Source organism: Schistocerca serialis, chromosome 2, assembly GCF_023864345.2.
Source record: "Schistocerca serialis cubense isolate TAMUIC-IGC-003099 chromosome 2, iqSchSeri2.2, whole genome shotgun sequence".
In the NCBI taxonomy this organism is placed as follows: Eukaryota; Metazoa; Arthropoda; class Insecta; order Orthoptera; family Acrididae; genus Schistocerca; species Schistocerca serialis.
Genome location: NC_064639.1, coordinates 669,201,100 through 669,218,564, shown reverse-complemented (window position 1 = coordinate 669,218,564; position 17,465 = coordinate 669,201,100). Strand labels below are relative to the sequence as shown.

The following is a 17,465-nucleotide window of genomic DNA, read 5'->3' as shown; positions in this document are numbered from 1 at the left end:
TCCTCTGCTAAATATATAGGGTGGTCAGAAACAGTCTGAAAAGTTTATTGGTGTTCCAGGGTATCTCGTGCTGAGAAATTATTGTTAAGAAATAAATCCAATATTATGCTCTGTTTCTGAGTTAATTAGCATTAAAGTTAATCAATAAGACAATGCACAGGCAACTCCAAGCAACCTGCTAAATAAATTACTGTCAGTTGTTCTCATAGTGTAGATGGTAGCGCATGATACTGCTCAGCCATTCATTTTTAGGAAACCAAACAAAGAACACATTTCTACATCAACATCTACATAGATTCTTTGCAAGCCACTGTAAGGGGCATGGCAGAGGGTACCCTGTACCATTACTTGAGTTCGATCCTTACTATCGTCTCACGTCCCATTTTTGTATCACTTTCTTATTCATTTTTAGGAAACCAAATAAAGAACACGTTTCTACATCTACAAAAAATGGCCCTGAGCACTATGGGACTTAACATCTGAGGTCATCAGGCCCCCAGAACTTAGAACTACTTAAACCTAACTAACGTAAGGACATCACACACATCCATGCCCGAGGAAGGATTCGAATCTGCGACCATAGCGGTCGCGCGGTTCCAGACTGAAGCGCCTAGAACCACTTGGCCACTTCGGCCGGCTCTACATCTACATAGATACTCCGCAAGCCATCGTAAGGAATGCGGCGGAGGGCACCCTGCACCACTACTCATCATTTCCCCTCCTGTTCCACTTGTAAATAGAGCAAGAGAAAACGATTATCTGTATGCCTCCATATGAGCCCTAATTTCTTGTATTCTATCTTTGTGGTCCTTAAGTGCGATGTATATTGATGAGAGAAGAATTGTTCAGCAGTCAGCTTCAAATGCTGGTTCTCTAAATTTTCTCAATAAGTTTCCCGAAAAGAACACCAACTTCTCTCCAGGGATTCCCATTTGAGTCCCCAAAGTGTCTCCAAAACATTCAAGTTTTGTTCGAACCTACCGGTAACAAATCTAGCAGCCCTCCTCTGAACTGCTTCTATGTCTTCCTTCAATCTGACCTGGTACGGATCCCAAACACTTGACCAGTACTCAAGAATAGGTTGCACCAGTGTCTTATATGCAGTCTCCTTCACAGGTGACCCTCTCTTTCCTAAAATGTGACTTAACTGTGTGAAGCTGGACACTAGTTATACTGTATCTGAACATTACAGGTTTGTGCTTCCCCCTCATCTGCGTTAACTTACATTTTTCAACATTTACAGCTAGCTGCCATTCCTCACACCAACTGGAAATTTGGTCTAAGTCAGTCATCTCGTATCTTCCTACAGTCACTCAAATTCAGCACCTTACCATACACCAAGGCATCATTAGCAAACACCTGCAGACTGTTGTCCACCCTGTCCGCCAAATCATTTATGTATATAGAGAACAGCAGTAGTCCTCTATACATCCCTGGGGGACTCCTGATGATACCGTTGTCTCTCGTGAACACATGCCGTTGAGGACAACATACTGGGTTCTATTATTTAAGAAGTCTTCAAGCCGCTCACATATCTGTAAATTTATCCTATATGCTCATGCCTTCCTTAACAGTCTGCAATGGGGCACCACGTCAAATGCTTTTCAGAAATCTAGAAATGTGGAATCTGCCTGTTGCCCTTCAACCATAGTTCTCAGTATATTATGTGAAAAAAGGGCAACCTGAGTTTCGCAAGAGTGATGCTTTCTAAAACCATGCTGTTTCATGGACATAAGCTGCTAAGTGTCAAGAAAGCTTATTATATTTGAACTGAGATGTGTTCAAGGATTCTGCAGCAGACAGACATTAGAGATATTGGTCTCTAACTTTGTGGGTCCATTCTTTTACCTTTCTTATCTATCTACATCTACATATACCGGAGTCACCTGTGCTTTTCCCCAGTCACTTGAGAATTTGTGCTGGGCGAGAGATTCATGATAAACGCAAGCTAGGTTAGGGACCAATGCTGTAGACTAGCCTTTGTAAAATTGAACAGGGATTCCATCCAGACCTGGTGACTTACTTGTTTTCAAATCTTTAAGTTGCTTCTCTATGCCAAATATAGTTATTTTTATCTTATCCATATAGGAGTCTGTCCGATGGTCAAATGATGGTACATTAGTATGGTTCTCTTGCATAAACGGTTTCTTGAACGTGAAATTTAAAACCTTCGTCTTTCATTTTGCTATCTTCAACTGCCGGACCAGACTGGTCAATAAGGGACGGAATGAAAGCCTTAGGTCCACTTCGCAGTTTTACGAATGACCAGAATTTTCTCTGGTTTTCGGCCAGATCTTTTGCTAAGGTGTGATGGTGGTAGTTGTTGTATGCTTTGTGCATATATCTTTTCACAGATGCACAAATCTCTACTAACTTTCGCTTGTCGTCATTTGTGTGTGCCTTTTAAACCTAGAGGGCAACATCATCTGCTTCCTCTGCATCTTACGAATTTCATCATTAAACCATGGTGGGTCTTTTGCATCCTTTATCCACTTACTAGGCACGTACCTCTCCACACCGAAATTTACAGTCTGCTTAAACTTTGCCCATAATTCCTCTACATCCATCTTACTGGTACTAAGTGATGCCAATTCACCGTCTAAGTAAGATGTTAATAACTGTTTATCCTCTCTATCTAGCAGAAACTCTCTCCTAGCCTTCCTGACTGATTTATTAACTTTTGTGATCATAGCTGCTGTAATGACATCCCCATTTGTATATTGACGTTGTCCACAAGGTCCAGCCTATTTGTACCTACAGGGTCTAAGACAATGCCATTGCTTTACAGTTGGTGACAACGTCTCTGGCAGGCCACTTGAATTAGCATGGACAATTGTCCGATTTGCTAACTTCAATGCTAATTAACTCATAAACAATGCAGCATATCGAATTTTTTGTTAACAATTATTTCGCAGCACAATCTACTCTGCAACAGCCTTACAAACTGTTCAGATGTTTCTGACCATCTTGTATTAAACACTAATTGCCACTCTTTTCATATGCAAACAACATTATAAGTGTGACAAAAAAACTGTCTATTTTTAATAATAGTTGGTTATTGACATAATACACAAAAATTATAAATGCATCTCTGTGGCAATGTAGACGCTAATGACAAGGTTATTGAACACAATGTACGGTTATCACTTGCTCCTAAATGCATTTAACAAGGAAATATGTTCATAGTGTAGCAGTTATATACTTGCTGACATTGAAGGCTGAGCGGTCTTGGAAATAACAATGGGACTGTACACAAAAAGTTAAAGGCATACACATTTGCTCTACAAGTGCTATACATTATGACATAACAGTTACAAAGAGGTAAAAGAAATCCGAGAATACAATTAATGTCTGTACATGTCTTTAGTAGGGCTCATGGCAGCAAAGCAGTTTTAAATTGGTGTGTAATGTGACTGGTTACTGCATTAAATACATTCATAAAGTGGGAAATATTAAAAATTGATTACTGCTCTCTAGAAAGAAGAAATTTCAAAATACTTTTGAAATAAATATGTTCAACTGTATTAATTAGCCACTACCATTTATACTGGTTGTTAAGTGTTATTTACAAGTATCCATTCTCTATTTCTCTTAGATTAAGTTGTGTGATGTTTCTGTCAGTAAATTATGTAACAACCTACATCGCTGCTTCCATTGAAAATCAATAATGACACATGCTGATCCCATATATGAACAGACCAGCATTTTAATGCATGTGGCCCACCCCACTCTGTTAGTCTCATTGTGTGTGGCAACAGAATGTTACGTTTCCAACAGGTGCAAATTCACAACAATCACATAATGCTGACCATTTCAGGTAAAAATTTTCCCTCTTATTTAGGCTCATCTTTATTTGTATTAAGGGGAGTATGTACGTCATACACCTACAGTGTTAAATTTGCAATACTGATGACTCATTATCTCAGAACCTTTGAGAGACAGAAATCTGAAATTTTAGGAAGTATAGTTTCACTCCTTTTCAGAAAAGGATCAGAATATACAGACAGACTATTAGTTAGTTATGATCTTTCAAAAATTATATTCAATTTTGTTTTAAAAAAAAGTCCCTGGTTCCTGAGATAATGGGTCAAATATTCTGAAAATTATAATTATCTGGAAATCAAGTACAAACATTTTATTTGACATCAACTCACATATGGAGCCATGCCAGCTCTTAGAAACAGTCAGACCCATAATTAGGTTATCTGGATCATGCACAAATTTTAACACTGAAGGGCTTTCGTTCTCAAAGAAATGTCACATATAATTACAAACTATGTATGAAAGTTAATCCAACAACAATAAAGAGTGTTATAAACCTAGTCAAGGAACAAGAGTGACAGGATGTTTAGAGTCCCGACAACATGGATAAGAAATATAATGCTTTCCTTAACCCATTTCTCATGCTCGTTGAGTCCATTAGGAAGTTCTAAATGGGGTACTAGCAGTAATAGGCAGCTCGGGTGGCTGACTAGTGGGATAAGGATATCACGTAGAACAAAGCAGGAATTATATCAAGCTACAGTAGCCCATTACAAACAGTACTGTAAAGTGCTTAAAAATGTTATTAGGAAGGCAAAGAGTATGTGCTATGCAAATAGAACAGCTAATTCACATTACAAAATTAAAACTATGTGGTCAATTGTGAAGAAAATGTCTGGTCAACATCACAAGGTCAACGATATAGTCAGTTCGTAGTAAAAATATTTCTGTCACTGATAAATCAGATATATGTACAGTATTTAACAATCATATTCTGAGCATTGCTGGTGAATTAAATAAAAATTTAGTTTCTACAGGGAATCATATAACTTTCTTGGCAAATGCCTTTCCGAGATTGATGTCTGAAATATTCCTATGTGATACAGACAAGGGGGAGATTGAGTCAATAATTAAATCACTGAATACTAAGGACTCTCAGGGATAGGATAGAGTGCCTAGCAGAATATTAAAGTACTGTGCTGCACATGTTAACCCTGTATTTAGCCATATTTGTTATTTTTCCTTTAGGAATGGTCAGTTGCCTGAGCGATTAAAGTACTCAGTAGTAAAGCCACTTTATAAAAAGGGAGAAAGGGATAATGTAGACAATGTTAGACCTATTTCTATGCCATCAATGTTTGCTAAATAGTTCCTTTTATTGAAAAAGCTGTGTATGTAAGGATATCTGATCACTTTATATCACATGATTTGCTATCAAATGTACAGTTTGGTTTCAGAAATCATTTAACAACTGAAATTGCTACATTCTCTTTTCTCTGTGAGGTACTGGATGGGTTAAACAAAAGGTTTCGAACACTAGGCATATTTTTTTATTTAACTGAGGCGTTTGATTGTGTTGATCACAAAATATTAATCCAGAAGTTGGACCATTACGGAATATGGGGAGAAGCTCACAATTGGTTCACCTCTTACTTTAGCAACAGACAGCAAATGGTCATTATTCACAATGCTGAGAATGGCTGTAATGTGGGGTTGAGTGGAGAACAGTCAAGTGAGGAGTGCCCCAGGGATCTGTGTTGGGGTCACTCCTGTTCCTTATTTGTATAAATGATACGCCCTATAGTATTGAGGATAACTCTAAAATATTTCTGTTTGCGGATGACACTAGCTTGGTACTAAGGGATGTTGTGTGCAACATTGGCTCGGTTTCAAATAGTGCAGTTCATGACCTAAGTCCATGGCTTGTAGAAAATAAACTAATGCTAAATCACAGTAAGACCCAGTTTTTACAGTTTCTAGCATTTTTACTATTCAAACTGTACCTGAAGTGAGTGATCGTCTACTTTGCTTATTTTCATTTACTTATGTCATATACTATTATATTTTGGGGTAACTCTTCCAATTCTAAAAGGATATTTTTGGCTCAGGAATGGGCAGTTCGGGCAATAAGTAGTGTGAGTTCACGAACCTCTTGTCGACCCCTGTTCACAAGTCTGGGTATTTTGACACTGGCCTCTCAATATATATATTCCTTACTGTCATTTCTTGTTAACAATATTAGCTTAGTCCCAAGAATAAGCAGCTTTCACTCACATTAATACTCAGCAGAAATCAAACCTGCATTTGGATCGAACTTCCGTAACTCTTGTGCAGAAAGGTGTGGAGTATACTGCTGCACCCACTTTCAATAAGCTATCACTCAAATTCAAAAATCTTAGCAGTAATTCACGTGCTTTCAAATTGAAACTGAAGAGTTTCCTCATGGGTTAATCCTTTCATTCTGTCGAGGAGATCCTTGAAAATTTAAGCAGATTCTTGTTGCATTGTTGATTGTGTTTACTTAAACTTATGGACTGACTCTTTTCGGGTTCACAAACATTTTATTTTTATCTGTTCTCACTTTTATATTGTAATTTCATGTACTGACATGTTCCATGACCTTGGAGATTTGCTCCTCAATTTCGTCCTACGGAACTTGACGTGTAAATAAATAAATATCATCCTGCAAACCTAGAAGCTTCCTTCTTTTCCTGCCTCTTGCTTCTTTAGACATTTCCTCTGCTGCACACTGCGCTTTCATGATCCTCAGTCGATTCATTCACTGGAAGGCTTGCAGTGTGTTGGCTCCTGGAGTGATACCAAGTTACTGTAGTACCCTAATTCTTCCCTTATTTCCATCATCAAACATTGTCACAGCATCAGAAACACCCTAGCATAGACTTTTCATGCCTACAAAGACATTTTTTGGTATGCAGTTCCAAATGACATTATTGAAAGACTCATTCGGGTTTTGCATTCAACCACGGAGATTTTTGGAAAGAAGATCATGATGAGCTAACTCTCTCTATATTGGCTTAATTACCTCCCTCATTACAGTTGGTATGCTGTTTCTATGCCTAACTTGTTCCTCTGTGCCCACTGCCTGAGCTTTGCAGTACTTGCACCATGAATCAGCACCTGGTCGGCAAAGACCATGCATAGGTGTATCACCAGTGGATGATTTGTGGAAGAATGTAGCCCACACTGCTCTTTTCACTCCTTGTAGGTTGCGTGTGTTGTTCCTTATTGCCATTCCATAATATTTCTGGAGTTCATCAATGTTTTTGTCTGTCAGTCTTCCTTTACCACTTAGTGTCTTCCCATCTGATAAGTTTTCTTTTCCGTTTGTCTGCTTCAATTTTCAAAGGCATTTTACCATCCATTTTTGAATGTGGCCCACACATTCAATCTTCAAAATATGCTTTTTACCATAAGGTTGGCTTTCCATGACTGATTTGAAGGCCTTCAAATCACTATCCTCCAAGTACTCAGTGTAGCACACACCTCTTTCCTGCTGTGAGCGTCTGAACATATAAACAACTGCAGCAGCCTCGATACCCCCACTAGTTCCCTAATAATTCTTGGCGGCACAATTTGTTTTATGACTCCCACTTGTTTCATTTTCAACTGATTTATACTGGTGGGAGTATCTAGTTAGCACTTTGATGTCTAAAATTTTACCTGTGTCTACACTAGTGACAGTTGCAAATGTATTTTTAGATGTGTGGCCTCTCTTCCGCCATGTACAATTAACTGCGACAGATAAGTCTGGCATGTTATTTCATTCTACTGCTTCTTCAGCAGTGGCTTTCACAGAAGCAACAGTAACAGATCTGACACATTCACCAATTACTTCTGCGTACTTGCTTGATCTGGTCGGTGGGTTTGACAAATTCAGCATCACACATGTTGCTTGAGCTGCAGTCAGTCCTTTACCTATGCACCTCATTTCATACAAAAATCTAACATTGTTCTCAAAGCGGTCATTCTTGCACTTATGAGAAGTCCAAAATGATGCAGAGTGCCTGCAATCCTTGCAGATGCGTCCTCAAAGATGCTAATTTGCCCACCACAAACCTTACATAATACAGCATCTTGTAAAACTTGTCCTAACATACTCAAATCTAATAAAACATGACCTGAACTATTTACATGACCTCCTTTGTCAATAAATAAATCTTCATGGTTTCCAAGTTTCCTCCTCGAAGCACTAGTAGGCATGTCCTTTTCATGTGTCTGTGAAACATCTATTTCAGTATCAGCACTGGATTCAGATACAGTAGTAAGCTGATTTCCATGGAAATATCACTTCTTAAGAGAACTCTTTCTTCTCATCATGTTGAAAAGAGGTATAAGAACGTGTAATAGTGCACCAAACCACTATGTTTACAGTTCAACACCTATAAAACACTACACCCTCAAAGTAAATGCACAAGTTGCATGTGCAATACTGCCATTTCTGTTTACACAGTGCATCCAACCTCTTAATATGAATTCAAGGAATAAATAGCTTTGTAGATTGAATAGTTCCAGAGATAGCTAGTCAATGCAGAAGGCCGGATATTTTTTTACACTTGTACTATTAACTTTGAAATGATAAAAAGTACACTTCCAATTGGAATTAATTGACAAATGATGCATCAAATTATTCAGGAGAGATAAAATATTATTAAGAGATAATAATCAGAAAATGTCACTTTTTGACCAATTTCACCATAAGTACTCCCCTTAAGTTTCAGTGTTGTAAGCAACATCCTTGAGTCAACAATTCACCATACAGCTGAGGCAAAGAGTTGTAGATAGGCCCATAATCCATAAACAGGACTTAAAAGTTACTATATTGTACCAGCACTGCAGCTTGACTGGTGAGATGGGGTGAAATGGGTGATAGGGAAAAAGAAAATGTTTAGAAGCAAGAAGACTTGGACAGCAGCACTGCCAATGGCTGGCAGAGAGGGTCAGCAAATGCACAGGAAAGGAATGTGGCACTGGTGACAGCACAAGAGAGGGGAAGGGGGAGACAGGAGATGAGACGAGACAAGGGTGTGAGTGTACAGGGTATCCAAGAAGTCCTTGTACAACTGGCTTTGTACAATTGGGGAAATAAATAATAGTTTTATTGGTATCCCTCCTTTGAAGCTGAGGAGAAAGCCTATTGTCAGTACAGTAATATTTTGTTTCAAAATTGCAGTGTTTTGGCTGTGAAGCCTTTGCTGATGTGAAACAATACAGTTACACTGTTTAGGAGTGATCAGTAGCATCTGTGTGGGAATACAAATGATCACATACAAGCACATAAGGGAAAAATGACAGAGATAGTAAGTGTACTTAGCGATTGCTTTGGCAATGTTTCTTATCATAAAGCTACTCTGTTTGACAGGGAGAAACATGCATTTGATTCAGGCAGTGTCAAAGACAGGCTACATAATGAACATAAGAAAATGCAACAGGAAAGTGTGCTGCCATCACTTGATCAACTGAATAGGAACCAAGGAAATCCATCCACAAAAGTGAAAGGAACAAGTACTATGGTCAACATGGCATGACCAAATTAAAAAAGAAACTATTTAAAAATGAAAGGATTTACACCAGAGTTTATAAATGAATTGTCTAATGATGAAATTGAATATCAAGTTGCAGCCAGCACTGCTTTGATGCCACAATTTCCCAATCTCCCTCTCTTACATAAGAGAATTACTTCCTGGTGAATTTGTGATATATTGCAACTCAAAAAGGGAGAATGTGATTTTCTGGTCAAAGAAAGATCCAATTATGCATAGAAACTGGAAATAAATCCACCTCATACTATGATATGAACTAGGATGTCATGGCAATATCAGTTTGGACCAATTTTTTTAAGGGTACATGAATGCAAATTCTTATTTGAACATGTAAACATGGTTAACATCTCTGCTAAAACACAAGGGAATTGTGGACCATGTGTGGATAAACAGGATTGTGATCCATCACAGTCTGCTTTTCAGGTGTGCTAATTCCTTCAAGAACAATTTCAGAACCACTAGACTGGCATTCATCAAAATGCCCAGCCCCGTTAAAATGTTGTTGTTGTGGTCTTCAGTCCTGAGACTGGTTTGATGCAGCTCTCCATGCTACTCTATCCTGTGCAAGCTTCTTCGTCTCCCAGTACTTACTGCAACCTACATCCTTCTGAATCTGCTTAGTGTATTCATCTCTTGGTCTCCCTCTACGATTTTTACCCTCCGCGCTGCCCTCCAATGCTAAATTTGTGATCCCTTGATGCCTCAAAACATGTCCTACCAACCGATCCCTTCTTCTAGTCAAGTTGTGCCACAAACTTCTCTTCTCCCCAATCCTATTCAATACCTCCTCTTTAGTTACGTGATCTACCCACCTTATCTTCAGCATTCTTCTGTAGCACCACATTTCGAAAGCTTCTATTCTCTTCTTGTCCAAACTAGTTATCGTCCATGTTTCACTTCCATACACGGCTACACTCCATACAAATACTTTCAGAAACGACTTCCTGACACTTAAATCTATACTTGATGTTAACAAATTTCTCTTCTTCAGAAACGATTTCCTTGCCATTGCCAGTCTGCATTTTATATCCTCTCTACTTCGACCATCATCAGTTATTTTACTCCCTAAATAGCAAAACTCCTTTACTACTTCAAGTGTCTCATTTCCTAATCTAATTCCCACAGCATCACCCGATTTAATTTGACTACATTCCATTATCCTCGTTTTGCTTTTGTTGATGTTCATCTTATATCCTCCTTTCAAGACACTGTCCATTCCGTTCAACAGCTCTTCCAAGTCCTTTGCTGTCTCTGACAGAATTACAATGTCATCGGCGAACCTCAAAGTTTTTACTTCTTCTCCATGAATTTTAATACCTACTCCGAATTTTTCTTTTGTTTCCTTTACTGCTTGCTCAATATACAGATTGAATAACATCGGGGAGAGGCTACAACCCTGTCTCATTCCTTTCCCAACCACTGCTTCCCTTTCATGCCCCTCGATTCTTATAACTGCCATCTGGTTGCTGTACAACTTGTAAAAACCTTTCGCTCCCTGTATTTTACCCCTGCCACCTTCAGAATTTGAAAGAGAGTATTCCAGTTAACATTGTCAAAAGCTTTCTCTAAGTCTACAAATGCTAGAAACATAGGTTTGCCTTTCCTTAATCTTTCTTCTAAGCTAAGTCGTAAGGTTAGTATTGCCTCACGTGTTCCAACATTTCTACGGAATCCAAACTGATCTTCCGCGAGGTGGGCTTCTACCAGTTTTTCCATTCGTCTGTAAAGAATTCGCGTTAGTATTTTGCAGCTGTGACTTATTAAACTGATAGTTCGGTAATTTTCACATCTGTCAACACCTGCTTTCTTTGGGATTGGAATTATTATATTCTTCTTGAAGTCTGAGGGTATTTCGCCTGTCTCATACATCTTGCCCACCAGATGGTAGAGTTTTGTCATGACTGGCTCTCCCAAGGCCATCAGTAGTTCTAATGGAATGTTGTCTACTCCCGGGGCCTTGTTTCGACTCAGGTCTTTCAGTGCTCTGTCAAACTCTTCACGCAGTATCTTATCTCCCATTTTGTCTTCATCTACATCCTCTTCCATGTCCATAATATTGTCCTCAAGTACATTGCCCTTGTATAAACCCTCTATATACTCCTTCCACCTGTCTGCCTTCCCTTCTTTGCTTAGAACTGGGTTGCCATCTGAGCTCTTGATATTCATACAAGTGGTTCTCTTCTCTCCAAAGGTCTCTTTAATTTTCCTGTAGGCAGTATCTATCTTGCCCCTAGTGAGAAAAGCCTCTACATCCTTACATTTGTCCTCTAGCCATCCCTGCTTAGCAATTTTGCACTTCCAGTCGATCTCATTTTTGAGACGTTTGTATTCCTTTTTGCCTGCTTCATTTACTGCATTTTTATATTTTCTCCTTTCATCAATTAAATTCAATATTTCTTCTGTTACCCAAGGATTTCTATTAGCTCTCGTCTTTTTACCTACTTGATTGTCTGCTGCCTTCACTACTTCATCCCTCCTCAGAGCTACCCATTCTTCTTCTACTGTATTTCTTTCCCCCATTCCTGTCAATTGTTCCCTTATGCTCTCCCTGAAACTCTGTACAACCTCTGGTTCTTTCAGTTTATCCAGGTCCCATCTCCTTAAATTCCCACCTTTTTGCAGTTTCTTCAGTTTCAATCTGCAGTTCATAACCAATAGATTGTGGTCAGAATCCACATCTGCCCCTGGAGATGTCTTACAATTTAAAACCTGGTTCCTAAATCTCTGTCTTACCATTATATAATCTATCTGATACCTTTTAGTATCTCCAGGATTCTTCCAGGTATACAACCTTCTTTTATGATTCTTGAACCAAGTGTTAGTTATGATTAAGTTATGCTCTGTGCAAAATTCTACAAGGCGGCTTCCTCTTTCATTTCTTCCGCCCAATCCATATTCACCTGCTGTGTTTCCTTTTCTCCCTTTTCCTACTGACGAATTCCAGTCACCCATGACTATTAAATTTTTGTCTCCCTTCACTACCTGAATAATTTCTTTTATCTCGTCATACATTTCATCTATTTCTTCATCATCTGCAGAGCTAGTTGGCATATAAACTTGTACTACTGTAGTAGGCATGGGCTTTGTGTCTATCTTGGCCACAATAATGCGTTCACTATGCTGTTTGTAGTAGCTAACCCGCACTCCTATTTTTTTATTCATTATTAAACCTACTCCTGCATTACCCCTATTTGATTTTGTATTTATAACCCTGTAATCACCAGACCAAAAGTCTTGTTCCTCCTGCCACCGAACTTCACTAATTCCCACTATATCTAACTTTAACCTATCCATTTCCCTTTTTAAATTTTCTAACCTACCTGCCCGATTAAGGGATCTGACATTCCACGCTCCGATCCGTAGAACACCAGTTTTCTTTCTCCTGATGACGACGTCCTCCTGAGTAGTCCCCGCCCGGAGATCCGAATGGGGGGACTATTTAACCTCCGGAATATTTTACCCAAGAGGACGCCATCATCATTTAATAATACAGTAAAGCTGCATGTCCTCGGGAAAAAATACAGCTGTAGTTTCCCCTTGCTTTCAGCTGTTCGCAGTACCAGCACAGCAAGGCCGTTTTGGTTAATGTTACAAGGCCAGATCAGTCTATCATCCAGACTGTTGCCCCTGCAACTACTGAAAAGGCTGCTGCCCCTCTTCAGGAACCACATGTTTGTCTGGCCTCTCAGCAGATACCCCTCCGTTGTGGTTGCATCTATGGTACGGCCATCTGTATCGCTGAGGCACGCAAGCCTCCCCACCAACGGCAAGGTCCATGGTTCATGGGGGGATGCATAGTTTTATACAAAAGTACTTCAATACACGATACAGTATTTTGATCTATGGGTATGAGGATTTCTTGGACACACTGTAGAACACATCACATGAAGGGTAGGGTGGTGGGTGGGGCACCATGGGAATGGAATGAGTGAGAGACGGAGGCTATTGAACACTGATGTCAGGAAGATTGTGGCATTATAACAACTTAACTATATCCTTAGCCAGTGCTTTGACTACCTATCATTGCAATTGGAAATGACAAACACTCTCCCCACAATCCTTTCCACTCCTTCTGGTGTTCTGGTGGTATTCTGCCAGCCACCTAATCTATGAAATACCCTGGTCCATCCTTAAGGTGCATCTACACTCTAACCCTTGCCACTTGGGTCATACCACTGTGGAAGATCCAGATACAGGACCTGTCCTATGAACCCACCAAGCATGTCCTACTTCTGTTCCTAATGTGCATACTCTTATTCTATTAGAGGTAAGGCCACCTGTAAAAGCAGTCATATCACGTAACTTTTGCACACCTTTTATGTGAGCATGGACACAAAGCAACTGTCTACTAGAATCAACAGAACTCCAAACTGCGCCCAAGAACAGCGATGAGCACCCAGTGGCAGAGATGCTGTTGATCACAAACCATCAATTACAGTGGCCACTTGACAATGCTTGATACCTGGCTCCTTCAGTGCCCAATGGTTCCCAACTAGCATATCTGAATGCCATAGTTGGGAACTGTCTTTACAACACATTCTCTGATTCCTCAACCTCTACTAGCCCTTATTGCACACCCACCTGCAAGCCTGCTCCATAACCTCTCATTTCACTAATTCTACACTCACACAGTTCTTTCTGTTGCCTCCCTCTTCCTCTTTGCTATCCCTTTCTCCCAGCTGACTCTCCATATACAAGCCCCCTACCTGTGACAAAGCAAGCACAATGGCGTCACATTCCCATCTCACGTACTTGCCTCTCTCTTTCCATCACCAGCAAATTTTCCTTCCAATAACCCTGGCCCTCCTCTCCACCTCTTCCTCTCCCTGCTCATCCTATACAATACAATTCTTCACCAATTAAGTTGCAGGGGAGCACCAATTAGTGAGCTGGGACAATGTAGCTGGGCAGCTGAATTTTGTGTGTGTGTGTGTGTGTGTGTGTGTGTGTGTGTGTGTGTGTGTTTTCTTATACTGCAATATTGTTGGTATCAACATTGCTGCAATCTGTCTGCAATACACCTCAATGTTGCAGTATGGCCTAGCAACACTGCTGATTGAGTAGGCCATTGTAAGTAGTTGCCGAGGTATGGTCAAGGAGGGAGTTGCTGGTTTTGATCACCATGAGAGGAAAATATTTTCTATGAGTGGAAGCATCTCTGTACTTGCCTGTAAATGCTTTCCTCTCACTCTTAGCCTTGCTGCCTCTTTCTCCAGCCATAAGTGCTGCGCTATTAAGTTGCATATTTTGAATGATGAAACAATATTATGTCAGTTCAGTTCAAAAGTTGGTGTGCAATTTTTTTATTGTCTAAAACAAAGTACAAGTGGGCAAAAATTTGAAACATACTTTTACAGCCAGAGCTACAGCACATAGAAATTAATACACACAAAGGAAGCAGTCTGTAAAACGACGTTTTCACTGCTACAAACATAGTAAAGAATCTGATGGAGTAAGCCATAATTCAATTTTACACAGGTCAAGTGATCTAAACATTTTTACATTTCACCACATGTGTTTCTGTGTTCAGGGCCAGTAACTTGCCAACTTCTACTTCTTCTTCTTCTTCTTCTATTCCTGTTTTCGCACACATCATGTCCCGTAAGTCTGGCCACAGATGTATTGCATTTGTGAAATTCATTGTTCTCTCATAGTGCTGTTGATCCACAATAAAATATCATCACAAATATTTGATTGTTATTTCTAACTAACTTCATGAATTTCTCACATCCTTCCACTGATGTGTTGCAATGTCTCATACCAAGAGGCTTATCAGTGAGAGGCAAATTTTGAAGGGTGACTGGTGATCTCAGATGTTAAGTCCCATAGTGCTTAGAGCCATTTGAGCAAATTTTAAAGAGTGATATCAAACTATTGTATGAATTACCAGCAGCCAAAAACTGAAGGGCCCCAAGCGGGTTGCAAAACTTAGTGTAATGCAAATACAGGAGAGCTGTACTCAGTTCCAGTGCCTAACTTTTATCTATTCTGCAGAAATACTGTGACCCATATAAACACTACTGGCCTTGAAGTGTACTGTTGCAAACATTCACAAGCAGCAGTTGCCAGAAATGTTATTGACATGTGGCTGCAATTTGTATGGCCAGCAGTACTGTCAACAATAATCTATTTCTGTTGCCCATGTAAACATATCTTAACAAAGTAACTATTCAGAAGTACACGTTCAGTTGCTGTGTTCAGCACAAATGTCCGAGAATAATCACACTCCCCTATTTCCTGACTGCCATAATATTAAGTTGTGTGTGCCCCTTTATTCAGTATGTAGATAGTTTCCTGTGATTATTCTGTATGGAGGGATCATGCTTTCTACTCTCCTGATACCACGTAGGCCAGGAAGCTTCATTTTATTGCTTACAGCCATGTCAAACCACTTGTGGGTAACAAATGTGTCTTAATTATCCATAACTGCAGTTTTTCATACTACACAGTAAGCTAACAATAACAGCTGAGTTAGGCATCAACATCACAAAATCCATGAGATTTCCATACTTGTTTACACATAACTACTTGTATTTTGGGAAGCACTATATAGGATTTGTTTAATAATCTGTTACAGCACTTTGTATTTACTCTGATATAATAGTACAAATAAAGCTTAACAGTGAAAGATGATAAACTTAAATTGATCAAAACAATAATAGCCCCACACTAGAGAAAACGGCACAAAGCAGATGTGAAAATGTAAACTAATCCATGAAATTAAAATAAACGGTAATATTTCATTAGTTGATACCAAAGAGAAAATGGAGCTTGGCATAGCGCAAAAATACAAACAAAGTTGAATGAAAGGTCACTGGGTTCACTATTGCGAAATAGTGATATGACTACACTGAGATGAGAGAGAGTACTGCAGATAATATGTAAAAGAGCATTTGCAGCAAATATCACATATACCAGTGGTATTTTCAATTCCAAGACTCTGGTATGTTGTCCTTAAGTTATATAGTCAAAAAGAACTTAATTTAGAATATTGTTAAAATGAATTTCTGGGTGGCACTTGTTTTCATTTGAAAGAAGTAAGATTCATAGTGATTAGAAACTTTAATGCAAATGAAATATTACTGACCTTGAGCAAAGTGTTACATTTATAGCAGATCCTTTTGGCAAAAAGAAACCCCAATATTCCCAAGTATCATCATGAAGTGAGAATTTTTTTATTATTTTTGAAGACTTCATTTTAGTACCAATCTCAGGAACAGTCCTGAGCTGAAAAGCATTAAAGGTGGAATTCATCTTCAAAGAATGGCCCTGAAATTGCAAAATTAACTAGACTAAAGTGCAGAAACAAACCAATATAAACTGGGCAAATAAAATTTCATACATCAGTAAGTATAAACGGAGAAAATGCAATCCCCATGTAGAAACAGTATAATGTGTAACATATTTACAGTTCACAACTGATGTTAGCTGAGTTCCACGATATTTTCAATGGCTATGTGAGAAACTCAATAATAATGAACTTATAATAATTAAATTTCTGGATGTACTGACAACAATGATTGAGAGGACATGTCATCATGTACCTTAAGACATGAAAAGATGAATGACAAATATAACATTAACTGAATTTTCTGTTGGTGCTTGGTAGAACATGATAGTAGTATTACAAAGGAAACCACTTCCTAATGTTCTGCAAATTACATTTACTTAATCATGAACTGGCTTTCGGCCTCTTGTTATCATCTTCTGGTGACAAGTGAACTGGTTGTCACCTGAAGATATCCTGAGAAGCTGAAAGCCAAATAAGTATAATTTAAAAGAACATTAGGAAGTGTTTTGGCAGAAATAACTATTTTCTTAGACTTTTGAACTCTCTTCATTAGACAAAGTTTATACATTCATACATGATTCTGATCTCACAACATTACTGGGATAGTGCTAGCCTAGACCACAAAAATGATGCAGGGATGAAGTGTGGGGGAGACTAAGACAGGAAAAGGTAGCTCTGGGCAGAGTGTGTTGATGGGGAAGTGGGGCAACGAAGTGACACAAATACGGGACAGTTTCCAGAACTAACTGAAGGCAGGGATATTTTATGGACAGGACAAGTGTAGATGTTTCGAGTAGGGAGGCATCAAGAAAGAGGAAACCAGAAAGGGAGGTAGGACACAAAGAAGGATG

At 39.1% G+C, this 17,465-nt stretch overlaps 1 protein-coding gene across 2 annotated transcripts in view; it reads right to left on the bottom strand.

Annotated features, from left to right (window-relative positions):
* The window catches only part of LOC126455662 (uncharacterized), a 210,543-nt gene that overhangs the window by 27,112 nt on the left and 165,966 nt on the right, over positions 1 to 17,465 (bottom strand). For both annotated transcript variants that reach the window (XM_050091429.1, XM_050091430.1), the window contains exon 3: positions 16,411 to 16,592. In XM_050091429.1, coding sequence (XP_049947386.1) covers positions 16,411 to 16,592 — 182 coding nt within the window. The remainder of the gene's footprint in view (positions 1 to 16,410; positions 16,593 to 17,465) is intronic.